The 19,026-nt window shown below is 38.6% G+C and overlaps 1 protein-coding gene across 5 annotated transcripts in view; it reads left to right on the plus strand.

Annotated features, from left to right (window-relative positions):
* Positions 1–36: 36 nt before the first annotated feature.
* Positions 37–19,026, plus strand: part of scn4aa (sodium channel, voltage-gated, type IV, alpha, a) — a 33,051-nt gene continuing 14,061 nt past the window's right edge. Inside the window, exons 1-14 of one of the 5 annotated variants that reach the window (XM_035949691.2) lie at positions 37–177; positions 10,991–11,294; positions 11,568–11,686; positions 12,866–12,955; positions 13,050–13,178; positions 13,412–13,503; positions 14,423–14,716; positions 14,808–14,871; positions 15,418–15,559; positions 15,695–15,892; positions 17,257–17,427; positions 17,599–17,728; positions 18,329–18,567; positions 18,831–19,004. In XM_035949691.2, coding sequence (XP_035805584.2) covers positions 11,040–11,294; positions 11,568–11,686; positions 12,866–12,955; positions 13,050–13,178; positions 13,412–13,503; positions 14,423–14,716; positions 14,808–14,871; positions 15,418–15,559; positions 15,695–15,892; positions 17,257–17,427; positions 17,599–17,728; positions 18,329–18,567; positions 18,831–19,004 — 2,097 coding nt within the window. In that variant the 5' untranslated portion in view covers positions 37–177; positions 10,991–11,039. Of the gene's footprint in view, positions 178–5,774; positions 6,723–10,990; positions 11,295–11,567; positions 11,687–12,865; positions 12,956–13,049; positions 13,179–13,411; positions 13,504–14,422; positions 14,717–14,807; positions 14,872–15,417; positions 15,560–15,671; positions 15,893–17,256; positions 17,428–17,598; positions 17,729–18,328; positions 18,568–18,830; positions 19,005–19,026 lie in introns of those variants that run through there. The other 4 variants (XM_055004453.1, XM_035949693.2, XM_035949696.2 and 1 more) reach the window with 4 other exon arrangements.

The following is a 19,026-nucleotide window of genomic DNA, read 5'->3' on the forward strand; positions in this document are numbered from 1 at the left end:
CTGGAGAGACTCCTCCGGTTTCACTGCAGGACGCCTCACTGCGTCAGCAACAGCTGTCCTGCTGCCCCCTGCCACACGGGGAGAACCTCGTCCTCAGTGGAAGGCTTCACGGAACACTTCATTTTTTTCCCTCTTAGTCTCTTGGATTCTGTGGAAATACATGTTTTGCCACGCAAGGTAACGCATCACCTGCCTTCTGTTGACGTGTGTGAGTTCCTAAGATGAATCCTGCATGAAGTTCAGCTTTAAAAGTTCCTTGTCAGGCTTCAGGTTGAAGGTTTCACTTTGAAGTTGATCAATATTTACATTTTAGTGACATTTTGCGTCTATGCAAGGTTGCAAGTTTATCTGTTTCACTCTCAGATTGAAATTTGGCATCTTTTTTATTTTTTGATGGCAGCTTCATAGCTTATTTCACTTGGACTGTGGTGAAACTTCCTGCACAAGATTCTATAAAGTAACAAAGACATATTGGGCTGTTTGATGAAGTTTTAATTTGAAAAACGTTGCTTGTGCACCATAAATGAAGCTGTTTTTCTTGGTGCTCAAACTACTTGCCAAAAGAAACTGATTTAATATGAGTGCCTTTGTTCCAATTATAAACACAGACCTGTAATTGAGCTGAGGTCAAATTTGGAATTGGTAGATTTATGGCTTCACAGCAGTGTTTTTGACCGTGTGAATGCGTGTTTGTGTTGTGACGCTGCGTGCACATGCAGTAAATATCAGATTTTACCACACCGTGATGAATGTTGCACATGAGCATCATCCTGTCAGGGACGTTTCTCCACCTGCCAGGTGACGGTCAGCCTTTGAGGCGGTAGTGTCCAGTGTGGCCACTCTGCAGCCTTCTCCACCCCCACTACGCCTCCTCCTACAGGGACAACGTGTTATTTTTAGCCCATGTCTTCATGGCAGATGGGCAAGATACTGTGATGCTGTGGATGCTCGTACCCCACCGGTTCCTCTGCCGTTAATCCGTGTTGCCCCAATCAGAGGTTCAGGACTATGGAGACGCCCGGATACATGCAGGCAGAGCAGATCTTTGGTGGAAGACGTTAGATCCAATGTTAGAGCCGTACGTCTGCATGTCTTATGTAACAGACTGTGGAGGGCTACATGTAAAATTCAACATGTATGAAGACCATCAGGGGGCGTTCTGGAGGTCTTAGAGTGCAGTTTGCATCGTCAGTCGGAAATATTTTTCACTCATTCATCTTCTCTTCTCATTCCTGCTTGTGTCATCACATAGAAAAGTCAGGAAAAGCTTCACTCTCGTGCTTTTTAACATGCAAAATGTGGAAAGATGTGTTGTCTTCCTGTGCCTGAGTGTGTTTGTGTGTCTTGCATCACATGTTCTTGGACGCAGAAGGTGTCGGTTTTGAGTTTCTTTCACCAAGTGAGCCCATGTGACTGCTTGGCCTGGCCTGCGTATTTTCCACACTACTCAAAAGGTGAAATAAGGTTAAAGACTAAGTGAAAATTTTCCCCCCTAAAAATTTACCATCTCATTTGTACACACACATACATGCAGTTATAACTCTGACATACAGATGAGTTATTGTCCCCATAGAAATGTTACGTGACAGAAACAATCATTTTTGAAGCAGAGGATTTGAGCGTAAGCAGCTCCTTCGTTGGTGTTCTGAGTATGATAATAGCTCCCGCTGGTCCCTCACAGGTTGGATGGAATATTCTCCAAGCCACTTCCACGTGTAATCTACTCAGATTTCTGTGCAGTGAGTGCAAAGGCCAAATGGGTCAGTTTGAAGCAGCAGGAATCTGTTGAGAAAGTTGTCTGCTGTATCAAAGAACAGTTTCTAAAAGGTTTGGTTCATACCGAAAGAGCTTCATTCACTTGGTTGGTCTAGTAACACGTTAGACTGAAAACTGTGTGACTTTTTCATCACCAAAAAGCTCATATTCTATTATTAACATGGACGACCTATGGTCAAAAAGAGACACTTTGTTTGGCTGCATTCTCCAGTAAAAGTCAGTGAATTATCTGATCCAGTATTGAGCATTTTTGTGATTATCAGTATTGTTATTGTTCTAAAACTGATTCCCTAATGAATAAATCAATTTCAAAATGCACTATACTGACTCTAATGCAGGCGGTTCTGTCTGCATGTAGTCACCGATGTCCCACAAATGTGGATCTGGATGGTTATATATATTTTTCCTTCTTAAATTTATGAGTTTAACATTCTTTAGTTTGAGCTGATGAACTATAGGCTCTTTTTTTATTTCATTGCTTGTGCAGTTGTAGATCCAAAAGTGGGAATTTTTGCACGATTTTATTGGTTTCATGCCATGAGCAGCTCTACCTAAAAGCCTGATTTTGACACAGAGATTTCCATGTTCCCTGCAAATCGGTTCCAAACATCAGTCCTTGATTTTTACTAATCATATCCCAATCAATCATGGGCCATGCCCTTCAGCGTAGGCGATCATTTCTCTGCAGCTCCTCTGATCTTTTGCTCTCTGAACTGACTGTTGCCCATTCCATCTGTACCCAGGATGTAAGTCCATCTATCATTTTCATTCTCTGTCTGCCTCGTCCTCTCTTCCTGTTAATTTTGTTCACACCTGAACAAAAAGCGCGTAGGTCGAGGACTAATCTATAAATCCATAGAGTTAAATGTCTCTGCTAGCGACCTGACCATCTGGCCGCCCCACAGAGATTACAGCAGGTCTTCACAGCTCCTCGGCATGCAGTAGGAGAGGCATACTGTGAATAACAGCAGCTGTCCTCTTAGCAGCGACATAATGCCGGTAGGGATGTACTGCAGCCGAGCCTCTGTACACACATCTGATGGAGACATCAAAAAAGAGCCGGAGCTTGAAGGGGCTTGACCCCGAGCAGTCGCTGAGGTGATGCTGATCGCTTTTAGTCCGGCCTGACAGAGCGTGCAGCTTCCATTTAGTCCGGCGTACAAAGCCACGGCTGGCAGCGGCAACAGGTGGAGTGGCCTGTTTTTAATGCAGCTCCCTATAGAGGTTTGGAATAGCAGGTTAACTGGCGGCTGACAGGGTGTTGAAGCGAGCTGGGAGAGAGTGAACCGCAGTGTTGTGATCCGACCCCCGTGAGAAAACAGGGAACAAGAGCACGGCAAATGTCAAAGGACGTGTAGATAAAAGCCCTTGTTTGCTCTGCGGATTGGTCGTTTATGGCTTAACCACATGCCACGGGCAGTAAGTGCCTCATAATGAGGGGACTGAGATGTCTGACATGTGGCCTCGGGACTCGACATTGAACTCCCAGCATGCCCAGGGCTCCGGAGTCAAGAAAACAAGTCATGATCAAAGCATTTATACTCATATCCAAGTATTTTTGACACCAGAATCAGAAATATTTCCACCCTGAAGCCGTAATTGCTACATTTCTGATCACATTTTGAATATTTGACTCCAGCTCGGTGAACTAAACCTCTTCACCAACTTGCTGTATGAACTCAGGCTGCCCTTGTGACAAAAGCCAAAAGCTGGTTGGGTTTGTTTCCGGAGGTGAATATTGGCATTCGCATTCCGTGGCCGGCTAGTGTAACGAAGCGGTGTCTACATTACCCCGTCTATATCCTCAACCGGAATGCCACAGGTCATATGGCCTACACTCACATGCAAGCTGATATATATATTACTGTCGGGGAAGGCTTCTGAAATCTATCATTCCCTCCCTCTTCCTCAGTTTGCCTCCCGTCCACAGAGTGACCGACTGAGCACGTTCAAGTCGTCTTCAGTCCGAAAACAGTGGCGGAAAGTAACTTCGTCGACTTTTCAGAAAATGAGCTCATGTAGAACTTGCAAAGTACTTGAGTATATCAACTTTATGTTGCGTTGTCGAGGGAAATATTGCACTTTTTACCCAACTACACTCAACTGACATACAGATACTTGTTGTTTTAGCAGAGCCACTAAAAAAAGACTTAACCCTCATGTTGTCCTACAGGTCAAAATTGACCCGTTTTAAAGTTTGAAAATGTGGGGAAAAAATATATTTTCACAGTGAAACTTCTGATGTCCACATTTTCAACATTTTTGGGAAATCATTTTTTGGTTGAAAAAAGAAATGTTAAAAATGTTTATTAAGAATATTCACAAAAAAATCTACCAAAATCCAGCGAATTTTGCTGAATTTTGGTTGATTTTTTTGTGAATGTTCTTAAAGAAAATATTAAAAGTTTTACTGATATATATGGAATCACATTAGATATTTTTAGGATTTTTGGAAGATTTTTACTCATTTTTTGAAAAGTATTTACAAGAATTTTCTTGCCAAATTTGGGGGATGTTTTCAAAAATAAAACTTTAAAGGGAGACTTTGAAGAAATTATTGGAATTTTCGTCCTGAAGGTTTTCCAAATTTTCAGAAATTTGGGGAATTTTTTTGCTGAATTTTTTTTCAGACAAGGAAACAACATTTTTTTGGTCCCATAAATGAGGACAACAGGAGGGTTAAATTGAGCTTAGAAAGGCAACACAAAGATTACACAACCAACCAACTGCCCTGTGAGCCCGTACAAAAAAGCAGGTTCTAGGCAGAGCGCCTTATTGCATTTCAGATGTACATAAGTTGAATTTTAAGGCTTTTTGTTTTTTTTTTAAAGAAAAATCTCAGGTCATACATGCTTTTAGTGGCTTTTGGTTGCTCATATTGGTCTTAATATTGGTAATATTGATTTTACAAGTTTTATTCTGTTTTTGTCCTGTATTGTTGTTGTTTTAACTGTTCTTTTGCATATATTTTTCTTGTTGCCAGTTTTGTAGCGAGTACAGCAGACCTGAGTTCAGGTTGTTGCTTTATAAATAAACTTGATTTGATTTTGATTAAAAGTTCACAGCAGGTTTCATAAAATTGCTTTTTGAAGCTGAAAGAGTGGAAATAACCCATTCTTTCACAAATTTGTGCAGGAGAGCTTTATGGTTTCTCTTTGCTCTCTCCCATTAATCATCTCAAGGCCTCTTGTATTTATGTAGTGACCTTAAGGAGACACCTGACCCCCAGATCGGCCACAGCTACCAGCTACCTATTAAAGTTGGTAAAACTAGCTCCACTGCTGCATATACAGTGTGGTTAAAGTCATACTGCTATGACATGGGGCGATTTTACGGCATTGATTTTGAGTACAGGGCTTTAACTGTAATAGAGTATTTTTATATTTTGCATGGATGCTTATTACTATTTCTTTGAGTACTGATTCAACTACTTGCATCTACTTTAACCCTCGTGTCGTCCTGCAGGTCAAAATTGACCCGTTTTAAAGTTTGAAAATGTGGGGGAAAAAAATATTTTCACAGTGAAAGTTCTGATGTCCACATTTTCAACATTTTTGGGAAACCTTTGAAAATTTTTTGGTGGAAAAAAAGAAATGTTAAAAATGTTTCTTAAGAACATTCAAAAAAAAATCAACCAAAATCCAGCAAATTTCATTGGATTTTGGTTGATTTTTATGTGAATGTTCTGGAAGAAAATATTAGAAGTTTTACTGATGTATCTGTAATCACTTGAGATATTTTTAGGATTTTTTTGAAAGATTTTTACTCAGTTTTTGAAAATATTTACAAGAATTTTCTTGCCATATTTGGGGGATTTTTTTAAAATAAAACTTTTAAGGGAAATTTTTTTTAAGGAATTATTGGAATTTTCTTCCTGAAAGTTTTGCAAATTTTCAAAAATTTGGAGAATATTTTTGCTGAATTTTTGGATTTTTTTTCAGACAAGGAAACAATATTTTTTGGTGCCTGTAAATGAAGACAACAGGAGGGTTAAATCATTTGCTTGTGCAGCTGAACTCTAGACTGTATTTCCTGAATGTGTTTATTGAGGACTTTAGGTGTAATATAAAGAGTCTGTCGCAGTCTTGCTTCTGCTCTCAGCTCTTTCGTGTGGAAAAAAGACACCGATAAGTGTCGCCACAAAACTTAACGTGGTGCCAAAACGTATTACTTTCCTCGCTGACACGGGAGACGAGGCAACAACCGACTCATGAGGACTTTTTTGAGATTGGCAGGCTTTCAGCGCGAGGGCCGTGGCTTCTTTAAAAAAGGACATTCGATGGCTTCGGCAGTGACGCTGTGATGTAATGCAATCAGGAAATGTTCCCCATTAGCTGCAGAGAAACACATCCATTCTCAGGATGTGTATTTTAAGGTTGGCTCACGGTGGAGAGCGGCGGGGCCCACGGCCCCCAGAATGGGGGTTTGAAATGAGATGATGAGAGGTGAAACTAGGTGCTTGGAAAGGGGGTGTGAGGGGAGCAGTAGGTAGGTAAAGGGCAGCCCAGGTTGTCTCTGGGGGAACTGAGAACCACTTGCTTTACAGAATAAAGAACATGCAGACCAGAGTACAGTTTCAGGGGAACAGGTTGTGGTTTGAGCGGTAGGAACAGGGGCTTCGATGAGTGACAGGGTTCAGATGGAGCGATTGTACAAAGGAGGGATTCAGAGCCTCAACTGTTACGCAGCGGGATGGCAGGGGGTTGTAAAGGGCTGCTAAGGGTGTGAGGCGGAAGCTTAGTGTTTGGGGCCCCCGTGTAAAAAAGAAGGCAGTAGAGAGGGGAGTCAGCTCGGTAAGATAAGCTGGCATGCTGTCCTGTTTATCGGAGGGATGTGAGGCGCAGAGCGAAGACTCAGCCAGGAAGGAATGAGCAGAGTCAACGGGCTTCTGTAACACGACGCTCCCACTTGATTGCTTGAAGCAGCTGGGCAGCCACCGTATCTGAGTGAGCGTGTGCGTCTCCTCACATGTGTGTGAATGCAGAATTTCATGTTCAAGCGAGGAGGTTTGAGCAAGTTGCCCTACATTCGTGCCTGTGATAGGTATCGCTGTGCATCAGTCTGTACCTCGACAATTGATATGTGTGAACTTTGTGTAGTCTGCCAGCTTGTCTGTCTGATGATTAATGTTCAGATTCTTTGTGGTCTCTGTATTTTGTGCTACTTGATTTCATCTACAAAGGATCTGTTTCTCAGACTTTTATTACTTGACTGTGCAATTCAACAACTTTCCTCATAGTTATGCTGTTTTCCTCCGTAAAAATATTTTTTAAAGCATATTAAAGCTAATTTATTTTTTAGACATTTTGCAAAAACATATATTAATATTAATGCTCTCTGGCAAACACATTTTCCTTCTGAACTCAGTTTAGGCACAAAAAATTAAAAAAAATCTGATGAAGATAAAATGACAATAGTAAGCAACTCACAGGGAAGCAATTCTATATTTTGTTTGGTATGACAAGATAAGACAAGTTGAAATAATAAAAAAATAAGAGACAAGAAGAGACAAAATGAAATAAAAGACAAGAGAAAAACAATACAAGACACTAAAAGATAAGACAATGAAAGACAAGACAAGACACTAAAAGGTAAGACAATGAGAGACAAGCCAAGATAAACTAAAGATGAGATGAAAAGAGACAAGTCATAAGTTAACACAAAATAAATTAATATAAGACACAATCACATAAGACATAAGATAGGACAAGATAAGAAAATAAAATAAAAGACAAGATAAGAGAGAGAGAAGAGAGAGAAAACAAGACAAGATGAAAAAAGATATGACACTAAAATATAAGACATAAAAGACAAGATAAGACAACACACAAGACAAGGCACTAAAAGATAAGACAATGAAAGACAAGCCAAGATAAACTAAAGATAAGATGAAAAGAGACAAGACATAAGTTAAGTAAGTAATAAGTTAATGTATGACACAATCAGATAAGACATAAGACAGGACAAGATAAGACACAATAAGATAAGACAATAAAATTAAATTAAAAAAACAAGATAAGACAAGAGAGAAGACAAGACAAGAAACAAGACAAAACAAGACACTAAAAGATAATAAAAAGGCAAGACAAGATAAGACAAAACGCTAAAAGATAACAATAAAAAACAAGATATGACAAAACTAGACACTGAAAGACAAGACAATGAAAGACAAGCCAAGACAAACTAAAGATGAGATGAGAAGAGACAAGATAAGACACAAGTTAAGACAAAATAAGTTAATGTAAGACACAATCACACAAGACATAAAATAGGACAAGATAAGACATGATAAGAATAAAATAATAAAAGCCAAAATAAGATGAGAGAAGACAAGACAAGAAACAAGACAAGATAAAACAAGACACTAAAAGATAAAATGATGAACGACAAGCCAAGACAAACTAAAGATGAGAAGAGACAAGACATAAGTTAAGACAAAGTAAGTTAATGTAAGACACAATAAGATCATACATAAGATAGGACAAGATAAGACACGACAAGACAATAAAATAGAAAGACAAGAGAAGACAAAACAAGAAACAAGACAAAATAAAACGACAAGACACTTTAGACACTAAGATAATAAAAGGCAAGACAAGATAAGGCACTGAGAGATAACATAATAAAAGACAAAATATAGGACAAGAAACAAGACAAGACACTAAAAGACAATGTAATAAAAGACAAGATTGTGCACAAAGCTTAGATATTTCCCTACTGCATTATCATGTCCATAGCAGCAGGGGCCTAAGTTTAGCTGCTCCAGACAAAAGCGCTTTGGACCGGTTGCTAAACACATCAAAGGATGTAAGCAAACGCCACTTGGACCCGACACGGAGCGCCTGCTGAGCTAATAAGTAATCTGATGTACACAAGTAATGTCATGGGCTCTTTAGAAAGGTGGGAAAGTCCAAGCTCTGGTCCTGAGTGCGTGTAGTCATTTTGTTACCGTCTTGTCACTTTAAAGTGGCCCAGCGAGGGGCTGCCGGGTCAGAGATGTAGGGCAGGAACGAGAGGGCCTCAGGGGTCTGGAGTCACATCAAAGCAGCTAAGGCCTGTGATCCACACCCAGGACACGCATGGAGACGTAAAGTTTTAGCGGCGTGTATACATACGGCCTCATTAAATCATCACAGGTTTATCACGTTTTGAGAAGCTCCACCCAAGAGCTATTTACCCTCTGGGTTTTTAAACTGAGGTCAGAAAAGGTAAAGCTAATAATAATAATAATAATAATAATAATAATAATAACAATAATAATAATTATTATTATTATTATTATTATTATTATTATTACTACTACTACTACTACTACTACTACTACTACTACTACTAATAATAATAATAATAATATAACAGCAAGCAAAAGTGAGAGAAAAATCCTAAAACATATCAATCTGTGTAGGTCTTTTCTCACATTTATCTTGGGAACCAGCAATTTAATACAAGTAATAAAAAAGATGAGTCAACAAAATGATGATAAGAAAATTAATATTGTTTTCAGGAATCTATAGACTTTTAAAATTGTTAATAAAAAGTATTTTATTGTATACAAGATCTGGCATCTGTTGCTGTATATTAAAAATCTAAATCTAAAAAATATAATTAACAGATCTATTTTGATAAAATGTTGTAGAACTGAAACTAAACCTTGCTAGTGTTCTGAGAAGCTCCACTGAAGAGCTGTTTACCCTCTAAATTTTTTAGAATGTGTCTTTTACATAGTTTGAGGCCAGAAGAGGTAAAACTAATATTTAACATCAAGCTAAAGTGAGAGAAAAATTCTGAAACATATAAATCTGTGTAAGTCTTTCATCACATTTATCTTTGAAACCAGTAATTTACAAGTAGTTATGAAAGTAAAATATTAGTCCATAAAATGATCATGAGAGACTGAATATGCTTGTTAAGACTCTAAATTGTCAATAAAAGTATTTTATTGTACAAAAATGCTGGCATCTGTTGTCCTAAATTAAAAATTTCAAAATAAAAAAAATACAATACACAGATTTATTTTGATATATTATTATAAAACTGCAACTAAAAATGTATAAGGTTACAATAAGCTCCACAAAAGAGTTATTTCCCCTCTAAATGCTTCCGGTTGTGTCTTTTATATAACTGTTTAAAGTTAGAAGAGGTAAAACTAGTATTTAACAATCAAAGGTGAGAGAAATGTTTATTTCCAGTGATTAAACAGGAGAAATGAAAGGATTATTGAAAAAGATTAGTCCATAAAATGATCATTAGAACATAAACAGGCTTTTAAAAAATTTATATACTTTTTAAATTGTAAATAAAAGTGTTTTATTATATAAAAAGTCTGGCATCTCTTGTTGTATATTAAAAATAAAAAATATATATTATTAATGCACAGATCTATCTTGATATAATAATGTCACATTTATCACATTTCACTTAGTTCATAAAATGATTATAAGAAAAATTAACAGGTGACTTTTTAACTATAAATAAAAGTATTTTATTGTATAAAAAGTCTGACATCTGTCATCGTATATTAAAATTTTTATTTTTTTTATATATATATATATAAATAAAAAAACTAATGCACAGATATATCTTGATATAATAATTTCTGCAACTAATATATTTATTAAATATTTACATTTATTATTATATTACATTTTGCTTAATCCATAAAATGATTACAAGAAAAATTAACAGGTGACTTTTTAAATTGTAAATAAAAGTAATTGATCGTATCACAAGTCTGGATTCTGTACATTAAAAATCGAAAAATAAATAAAATGCATAGATCCTTTATGATCTAATATTACAGGACTGGAATTAAAAATCATGTTCTTCATCTAATCTGTTGTAGTTTGAATCTCAATAATCTTTTTGGTTCATTTAATGTCTGTTATTTACAGCATTTATATAGGTCCCTAAAGGTAAACATGATGTCTTATTTTGCCTTACCTGCTGTCTACAACCAAATGTTCAACTTATAATCACTAAAGACCCATTTAAGTAGTAAATTTTCACCCCTGAGAACCTGAATATTTGTTGAATTTGCCAGAAAAAGTAACTGCAATGATTATTCTGCTGAAAAAAGTGACTGTATCATCTCTACATTAGCTTCTGTCTTATGACATTTTGCTTCAGTTATGCTCCAGCCTGATCCATCTCTCTAACTGTGGTTGGTAATGTATATATATATATTTTTCTACATTCATTAATTGCCCTCCTCCAGCTCCTTCTAGGGAAACCCCGGTGTGGCGGTATCCCTTCGCGATGCAAAGATGGCGACCCTGCTCCCTCCCCGAGGCACCGATGCGTTCCGCCCCTTCACCCAGGAGTCACTGGCGGAGATCGAGAGGCTCGCGGAGGAAAGAAAAAAGGCCGCAGAAGTAGACGGCCACGAGGATGAAGAACTGACAGGCCCCAACTCTGATCTGGAGGCGGGCAAGAGTCTGCCGCTGATCTACGGAGATCCTCCACCAGAGCTGCTGAACACACCTCTGGAGGACCTGGACCCCTTCTACAAAGCACAGAAAGTCAGTCTGAACACAGCTGGGCAGAAAAAAAAAACAGCCACTGTGCATATTTAGTGTTCAATGAGCTGGACTCCGTCCTTTCATAACCTTAAAATATGACAGGATGATTACTTAACATATATTTCATACATTACAGCTGCATGCAGTATCCCTTACACAGTGTCTACGCTTTCATTTGTGGCATGCATTTAAATTTTACACCATTATTTCAAGCTTGTCGTCACTAAGTGTTGACTGATTGTGGTTTTGGATCGTATCTTGCATTTCTTTCAGACATTCATCGTGATCACCAAAGGAAACACAATCTACAGGTTCAATGCTGAGCCGGCTTGCTACATTCTGAGCCCCTTTAGTTTGGTTAGGAGAGGCGCCATCAAAATTCTCATACATTCATATCCTTTCAGTGATTGTTACTCCGCCAAGGAATGCAACGGAGTTATGTGACGATAGACGTACGTTTGTCTGCGAATCTGTCTGTCTGTTAGCAACGTTACTCAAAAATGGACCAACAGATTTGGAAGAAATTTTCAGGGAAGGTCAGAAATGACAGAAGAACCAAGGGATTAGATTTTGGCAGTGATGCAGCTTATAGTCTGGATCCACGGATTTGTTAAAGAATTCCCATTGTGAGATATAGTGGCCGGTAGGGGTGGGGGAAATTGCCAATTTTTTGATGTATCGCGATTTGGACGTGGACAAAAATGAATTGATTCATAAACGTCCAAATTTCGATTATTTAAATCTGTTAATTAAAGTAATACAGAAGGTTCTACATAAAGAACTAAGAAGTGCGGTACACGTCTTCTCTGGGACACTTTGGGATGAGCACCTGCAGCGGACACGAAGACACGCTAAGAGTAAAACAAACCCGGCTGACCTCCACCCACCTCCCCGTGAGATCCAAACAGTTCCTTCTAGTTTAAAAACAGATGAGTGGAAACACTTCGGCTTCTACAACGTCGACGGCAGAAGCGAACTGGACAAGAGCCACGTTATGTGTAATCTAGATACACCATCCCATCCCGACCCTATTTCACCAACACCTCCATCCCGACTCTACAGTACACATATATTAAAGATGCATCAATAATTGATTTATAATTGAATCGTAGCCCTTGAATCGTAATCGTTATCGAATCGTGAGGTGCCCATCGATTTCCAGCCCTAGCGGCCGGCACGGCATCACCGTAACCATGACAACAAGCGAACGCTTTGTCAGCTGCCTGCTGACGATCACATGATTACGATCCTACTACAAATCCACTACTGCCAACTTATCGGAAATGATACAAGGAACAACTGATTAAATTGTGGGGGTGTTTCCAAGTCCCATCAATTAACGGCAGCTGCTACATATTTAGGTCACGTGATCCGGTATCCGTACATAACATACACATGCAGAACACACGCCTGTGCTCAGCACAAGGTCAGGGAATGAACAGTCTTGGCGGAGTACTGCACTCTCTGATTGCTTTTCTTGTTACCCATGTGTTTGAATTATTTGTTTATATTTGAATGGTAGTAAATAAGCAGCAAATATATTCATGGTTGTTTCCTTAATCCTGACTTAAATTATTCAGCATGTTCATCATGATTACAATTCTATCGAATTGTGTATTCATGACGATGAGCAACCCACCAGCATGGAGTAAAACTGTTGAGTGAGTAGACCATCAATGTACTTTGGTTTTACAGAATTTATATGCTGCAGTCGACGCTACTTTTACTAAACAGTGTTGCATAATTTCCTTCTAGGTATGTCTTCACTGGTATTTACACCTTTGAGGCAACAGTCAAAGTGTTGTCTCGAGGTTTCTGTGTTGGATCTTTCACATTCCTTCGAGATCCGTGGAATTGGCTGGATTTCATGGTGATCAGCATGGCGTAAGAAAACACTTCCATCTAAACTATACAAATGATAAACAGTCATGATGAGTGAATAAACTGCCCAGAACCAAAACATTTTCAGCCTATTATCAGCCATTATGAAAGCTATGATCATGATATTTTGCATATTTATGGAACTTTTTGTACATTAATGAGGACAGTCCTCATACTGTTGTCAATGTAAAGATAATCATGTTGGTTTTCATTCATTATTTGATGTCTTTCCACAGTTACATCACTGAGTTTGTTGACCTTGGCAACGTGTCGGCTCTCAGGACATTTCGTGTGCTTCGAGCCCTTAAAACAATTACTGTGATTCCTGGTACTTTTTCTGCTTTTTTAAATATTTCAATTTGTGTGCGGTGATGAGACTGAACATAATAATGTGTTTTCATTTAAATTTTCTAATGCAATAACAGTTTCGTGATAAAATTAACCCTCTGAATCCTGAGCAGTTTAGAGTTTTTTTGTTAATTTGCTCCTTTTTCACTGTAATATGAAGTCCTGTACCTCGTATTATTTGGCCTATGACATATAATGTATTACACATCAAATGTGTTGCCAACCCTGGGAAAACAATGGTGGCTCTACATACTATGGATATTTCACTATTTAAATTTTTACAATCTCTACAAATTATGATTTTTTTGAACCTACTCTACTGATCAACTCCAGAAAGATGTTTCACTGTGCTGAGAGTATCTTCCAACAACTTGCTGATGATTTGTTCCACTGTATACCATTTTGTGAGCCATGTTTCATTTATTTTAGTAGTGAATTAAAGCTTCTAGTACCAACTATGTCTTATGTCATGTGACTGTTTAGCGTCTGACTCACTCATGGTTGCTCAGTTACACAGAGGAGCACAGAATCTTTGTTCTTTTACAGTCTGGTCAGTACATGTGCATTATTTTTGGCAAAATTTAGTTTAAGACATCTAGAATAAAGTGATTATAACACAATATTAGAATTTCGAGCTTAGATTTGTCAATTTTTCCTGCCAGAATTGTACATCCAACATGATCAGCTGTTGGAAAGTTGAAATTATTAAGATTATTTCATTTTCTGGGTCTAATAAATGGTCAATTTTGGTAATTTTAAGTGAACTCAGTGCCGGTTTTGGGGTTCAGAGGGTTAAGAGGGTAATTGTACTCAATGGAATATTAATAGATTTTTTTTTCCTGTTGTTGCAGAGCTGTTTCAGAAATATGCCATTGACATCTGAATTGTATTTTTCTCAGGGTTGAAAACTATCGTGGGCGCTTTGATCCAGTCAGTGAAGAAAATGGTGGATGTCATAATTCTGACCGTCTTTGCCCTTGCAGTTTTTGCCCTCGTTGGCCTTCAGCTGTTTATGGGAAACCTGAGGCACAAATGCGTGCGGTGGCCCATCCATACAAACGAAAATGCGTTTGAATTTTTTAACAGCACTTCTACATTTAATGACACCGTGTCCTTCAACGACACCATGGATTTCAATGACACAGCATATTCCAACAGCACCTTCGATTTCATCGAATATATTGAAAATACAGGTATGTTTGTCTTATATTTTATGTCAGATTTTGAGCTGATACGGCCCACAGTGGAGCAGATTTCACAGTTTCTTTTTTTATTTGGTTACAGAGAATCACTACTATTTGGAGGGCAGCCCAGATGCTCTACTTTGTGGAAACAGCTCTGATGCTGGGTATGTAATAATAATAACAATAATAATAATAACTTTATTTATATAGCACTTTCAAGTCAAAGTGCTTTACAGGGCACGCAACAGATAAATTACAATAAAATGATAACTGATAAAAACAATGGCTGAGAAGACACAATAACAACGATAAAACTGATAAAAACAGTATCTAAGAAGACACAAGTTATGGTTCATATGCAGCAGAGAACAAGCGGGTCTTTAGCTTTGAACACCTTTACTGAGGAAGCTTGCCTAATGTCAGACAGAAGAGCGTTCCATAAAGACGGTGTACGGAAATAAAAAGCCCACGCACTGATTGTCCACAAAGAGGCTGTGAAGCTCAGTTTTAGTCTAGTCTGGTCATCTTTCAAAGCTGTTGGTCTTTTGCTTCCATAAGTAGTTCAATTTTCAATGTTTCAATATAAAACAAGTCTTGTTCAGTTTAGCAATCAGAGCACTGCCAGGATCTAAAATGAAAGAAGGTGCTGAGTGTGATTTAAAGGCTGGGAGAGCGATATTAGTGAGCTAACTCTTCTTCCCTGTTGATAGAAAGTGCCCAGAAGGATACACATGCATGAAGGCTGGGAGGAATCCAAACTTTGGCTACACCAGCTTCGACTCTTTTGGCTGGGCCTTCCTTGCCCTCTTCAGACTCATGACCCAGGACTACTGGGAGAACCTTTTCCAGCTGGTTGGCACTTCTTTCATTTGTTGGAGTCCATCTTCAAACTTGGATCTTTTAATTTTAATTTATGAAATTCAACTTACGAGGTAAAAAAAAAACGTGTCCTTAGTTCTCGTAGCTTCTTCGTTGCTTTTAACACAGATCCTGCGGGCGGCTGGGAAGACGTACATGCTGTTCTTTGTGGTGATTATCTTTCTGGGCTCCTTCTACCTCATCAACCTCATCCTGGCTGTGGTAGCCATGGCTTACGATGAGCAGAATCAGGCAACTCAGCAAGAGGCCATCGAGAAAGAGGAGGAGTTCCAGCGACTGCTAGAGCAACTCAAGAATCAAGAACAGGTAACTATCGCATCTAAGGTTCAGCCAGTTATATTCACTGGACTTTGTGCCAATACAGATGTTACTGAGCATATTTATTCAATGACAACATCCAGCTGACTAGTATTTACTGTTCAACAATCCTTGGCTTAACCCTCGTGTCATCCTGCGGGTCAAAACTGACCCGTTTTAAAGTTTGAAAATGTGGGGGGAAAAAATAGATTTTCACAGTGAAACTTCTGATGTCCACATTTTTGGGAAATTTTTGAACATTTTTTGGTAGAAAAAAAACAAATGTTGAAAATGTTTCTTAAGAACATTCACAAAAAAATCTACCAAAATCCAGCAAATTTCACTGGATTTTGGTAGATTTTTTTGTGAATGTTCCTAAAGAAAATATTAGAAGTTTCACTGATATATATGGTGTCAGAGAGGAGCGCTCTTAGGCGGCTCACTCTCCAACCAGGAACCGCTCGCTGTGATGAACGACACGGAGGCTTCTCTGTACTTGCAGCAAGGGTAACCCACTCAGTGCAACGAGACAGTTCTCGTGTAAGTTACAAAGAGGTGGTCCCTGTCATCCTTTATTTATACAGGTGGGGTTACAGGATAATGATATGCAAGTAAATGGGAGTGAATAAAGTTGAATGTGGGTGTGAGTGAAGAGCAGAAATAAGAAAAGTATGATGGGTGTGGTAAATGCATAGCTTATATATGAAAACATCATATGTTACAATCAGGGTTAACACAGTTCACAGTACAACTATTAATGATAATATAAAAAACCTTCTAACATATGGAATCACTTTAGATATTTTTAGGATTTTTTTGGAAGATTTTTGATCATTTTTTGAAAATATTTACAAGTACTTTCTTGCCAAATTTAGGGGATTTTTTATTTTTTTTTAATAAATAAAACTTTCAAAGGAACCTTTTAAGGAATTATTGGAATTTTCTCCCTGAAGGTTTTGCAAATTTTCAGAAATTTAGGGAATTTTTTTTGCTGAATTTTGGGATTTTTTTCAGACAAGGAAACAATATTTTTTGGTGCCCATAAATGAAGACAATAGGAGGGTTAATGCAAGCTTATATGAAATTGATTCGAGCACAGATAGTAGTAGCATCAGTAGTCAGTAATCAGAGGAACATATCACTATACCGTATTTAATTTAATATACCTGCTCACTATGTCCAAAATGCAGCATTTCACAGCAACGAGTCAAAACTAGTCATGTCTGAGCCTCTTAGCCAAAGTTTATGCAACCATTTTTTTTCTGACACTGATTGCTCTGATGTGACAGCTCATAGAAAAAAGACTGTTTGTTTGGATCTTTTACTAATGTGATAAATTTGTACAACTGAACATTTTATCTGCTACCCAACAGGCCCAGGCTCTTGGTAGCCGAGCCACTCTAACCAGTAAGAAGTCGCTCAGTCATCACACTGCATCTGAGCTGGCAGACGATGAGACGAGCCTTGGGCACGATGAAATTGTTAAGGACTGCAATGGGAGACTTGTCCCACGTCTGATGATCAGAGCGCCCACCATGGTCGAGGTTAGCTGGTCATGCTTGCGTCACAGTTTTTCTATTTTAGAAACAATTTCAATAAAGACTATGTGCCTTTGGAAATGCTCACTTGTGCCTATTGGAGTGTTTATCTTGTCTGTTTGTGGTTATTAACTTTGATTTCTATGTATACTGACAATTAATGGACATATTTTATAGTCTGCTGCAGATTATGAACTCAGGGAGAAGTCGCTAGGCTCTGTGCACAGCATGCTTCATCCAGACGAACCAGGCCTGACACAGAGATCTGCTAGTGCTATGACTGTGCTCACTACAGCTGCCATGGAAGGTACAGTGCCAATGGGGATAGAAATGTAAGAATCCCTAGATAAAGGATACATTTTCTAATTTTTAGAAACGCAAAATTAGCCGCAGACACAACAACACAGCCTCTATTTCAGTGTCCTGTTTTTATTCTAAGCAGCGACATGTAGACATCTGGGGGCGTGAAGTGCCTTCAGTGGATGAAGAAATGCACGAGGCTTAGCATTAGATGCTCTAATGTGAGCTGTAATTGCTCAGATTATCAAGCAGTTGTTAACGTCATACGCTAATTTATCCAGGGCCAATACAGTAGTATTGTTTCTAATCATATTGTGTGTCGCAGAAATCCCTGTCAACATTCAGAGTCGTGACCTCATGGTGTTAAGCTAGAGCTATTTCAACCCAACTACGACCTGCAGCAGCAAGAAATTAATTTTAATGTCACTCATGACTGCAGTCTGTTAGCTGTATCATGCATATCATTCACAGATACCCTGTGTAATCATGTTAAATCAGCTATCAATAACAATAGTAGTCAATTCTGGGAAGTAATTGGGAAAATCACTCTTTCGTAGCCTATTTTTCGTTAAATATTACCTTTCCATCTCTGTCTGTCTTTGTCTAGAGTTGGAGGAGGCTCAGAGGCCGTGCCCACCTGGCTGGTACAAGTTTGCCGACATGTTCCTGAAGTGGGACTGCTGTGTGCCCTGGGTGGTCTTTAAGAAGTGGGTGTACTTTGTGGTAATGGACCCTTTCGTTGACTTGGCAATTACCATCTGCATCGTCCTCAACACCCTCTTCATGGCCATGGATCATTACCCCATGACAGCAGAGTTTGACAACGTGCTTTCAGTGGGGAATCTGGTGAATATTTGCCACATTAAAATGAGTAATATGTAGATTCTTAGTCATTCAGGACATGGCAATCTTAGGAGCTTCAGTAAAAACCAACTGGACCTTTCTTCTAACACAGTCAGAAGTGAGGAAGCCTCTTGAATGAAGGTGAAACGTCTCCAAAAAGAGAATTCCAGCTGCTTTTTACTGAAGCCCTTAGGATTACACAACATCCCAACATCTCAGACTTGATTGTACCAGCTCTAGTTAACAAAAATGTCAATCCTTTTTAGGTTTTCACGGGGATCTTCACAGCAGAAATGTTCTTCAAGCTTATTGCCATGGATCCCTACTACTACTTTCAAGTTGGCTGGAACATTTTCGACAGCATCATTGTCACTCTCAGTCTGGTGGAGTTGGGGCTGGCAAACGTCCAGGGTCTGTCAGTCCTTAGGTCCTTCCGTCTGGTGAGACACTTTGATTTAATTT

This window comes from Amphiprion ocellaris, chromosome 18 (assembly GCF_022539595.1).
Source record: "Amphiprion ocellaris isolate individual 3 ecotype Okinawa chromosome 18, ASM2253959v1, whole genome shotgun sequence".
Lineage (NCBI taxonomy): Eukaryota > Metazoa > Chordata > Actinopteri > Pomacentridae > Amphiprion > Amphiprion ocellaris.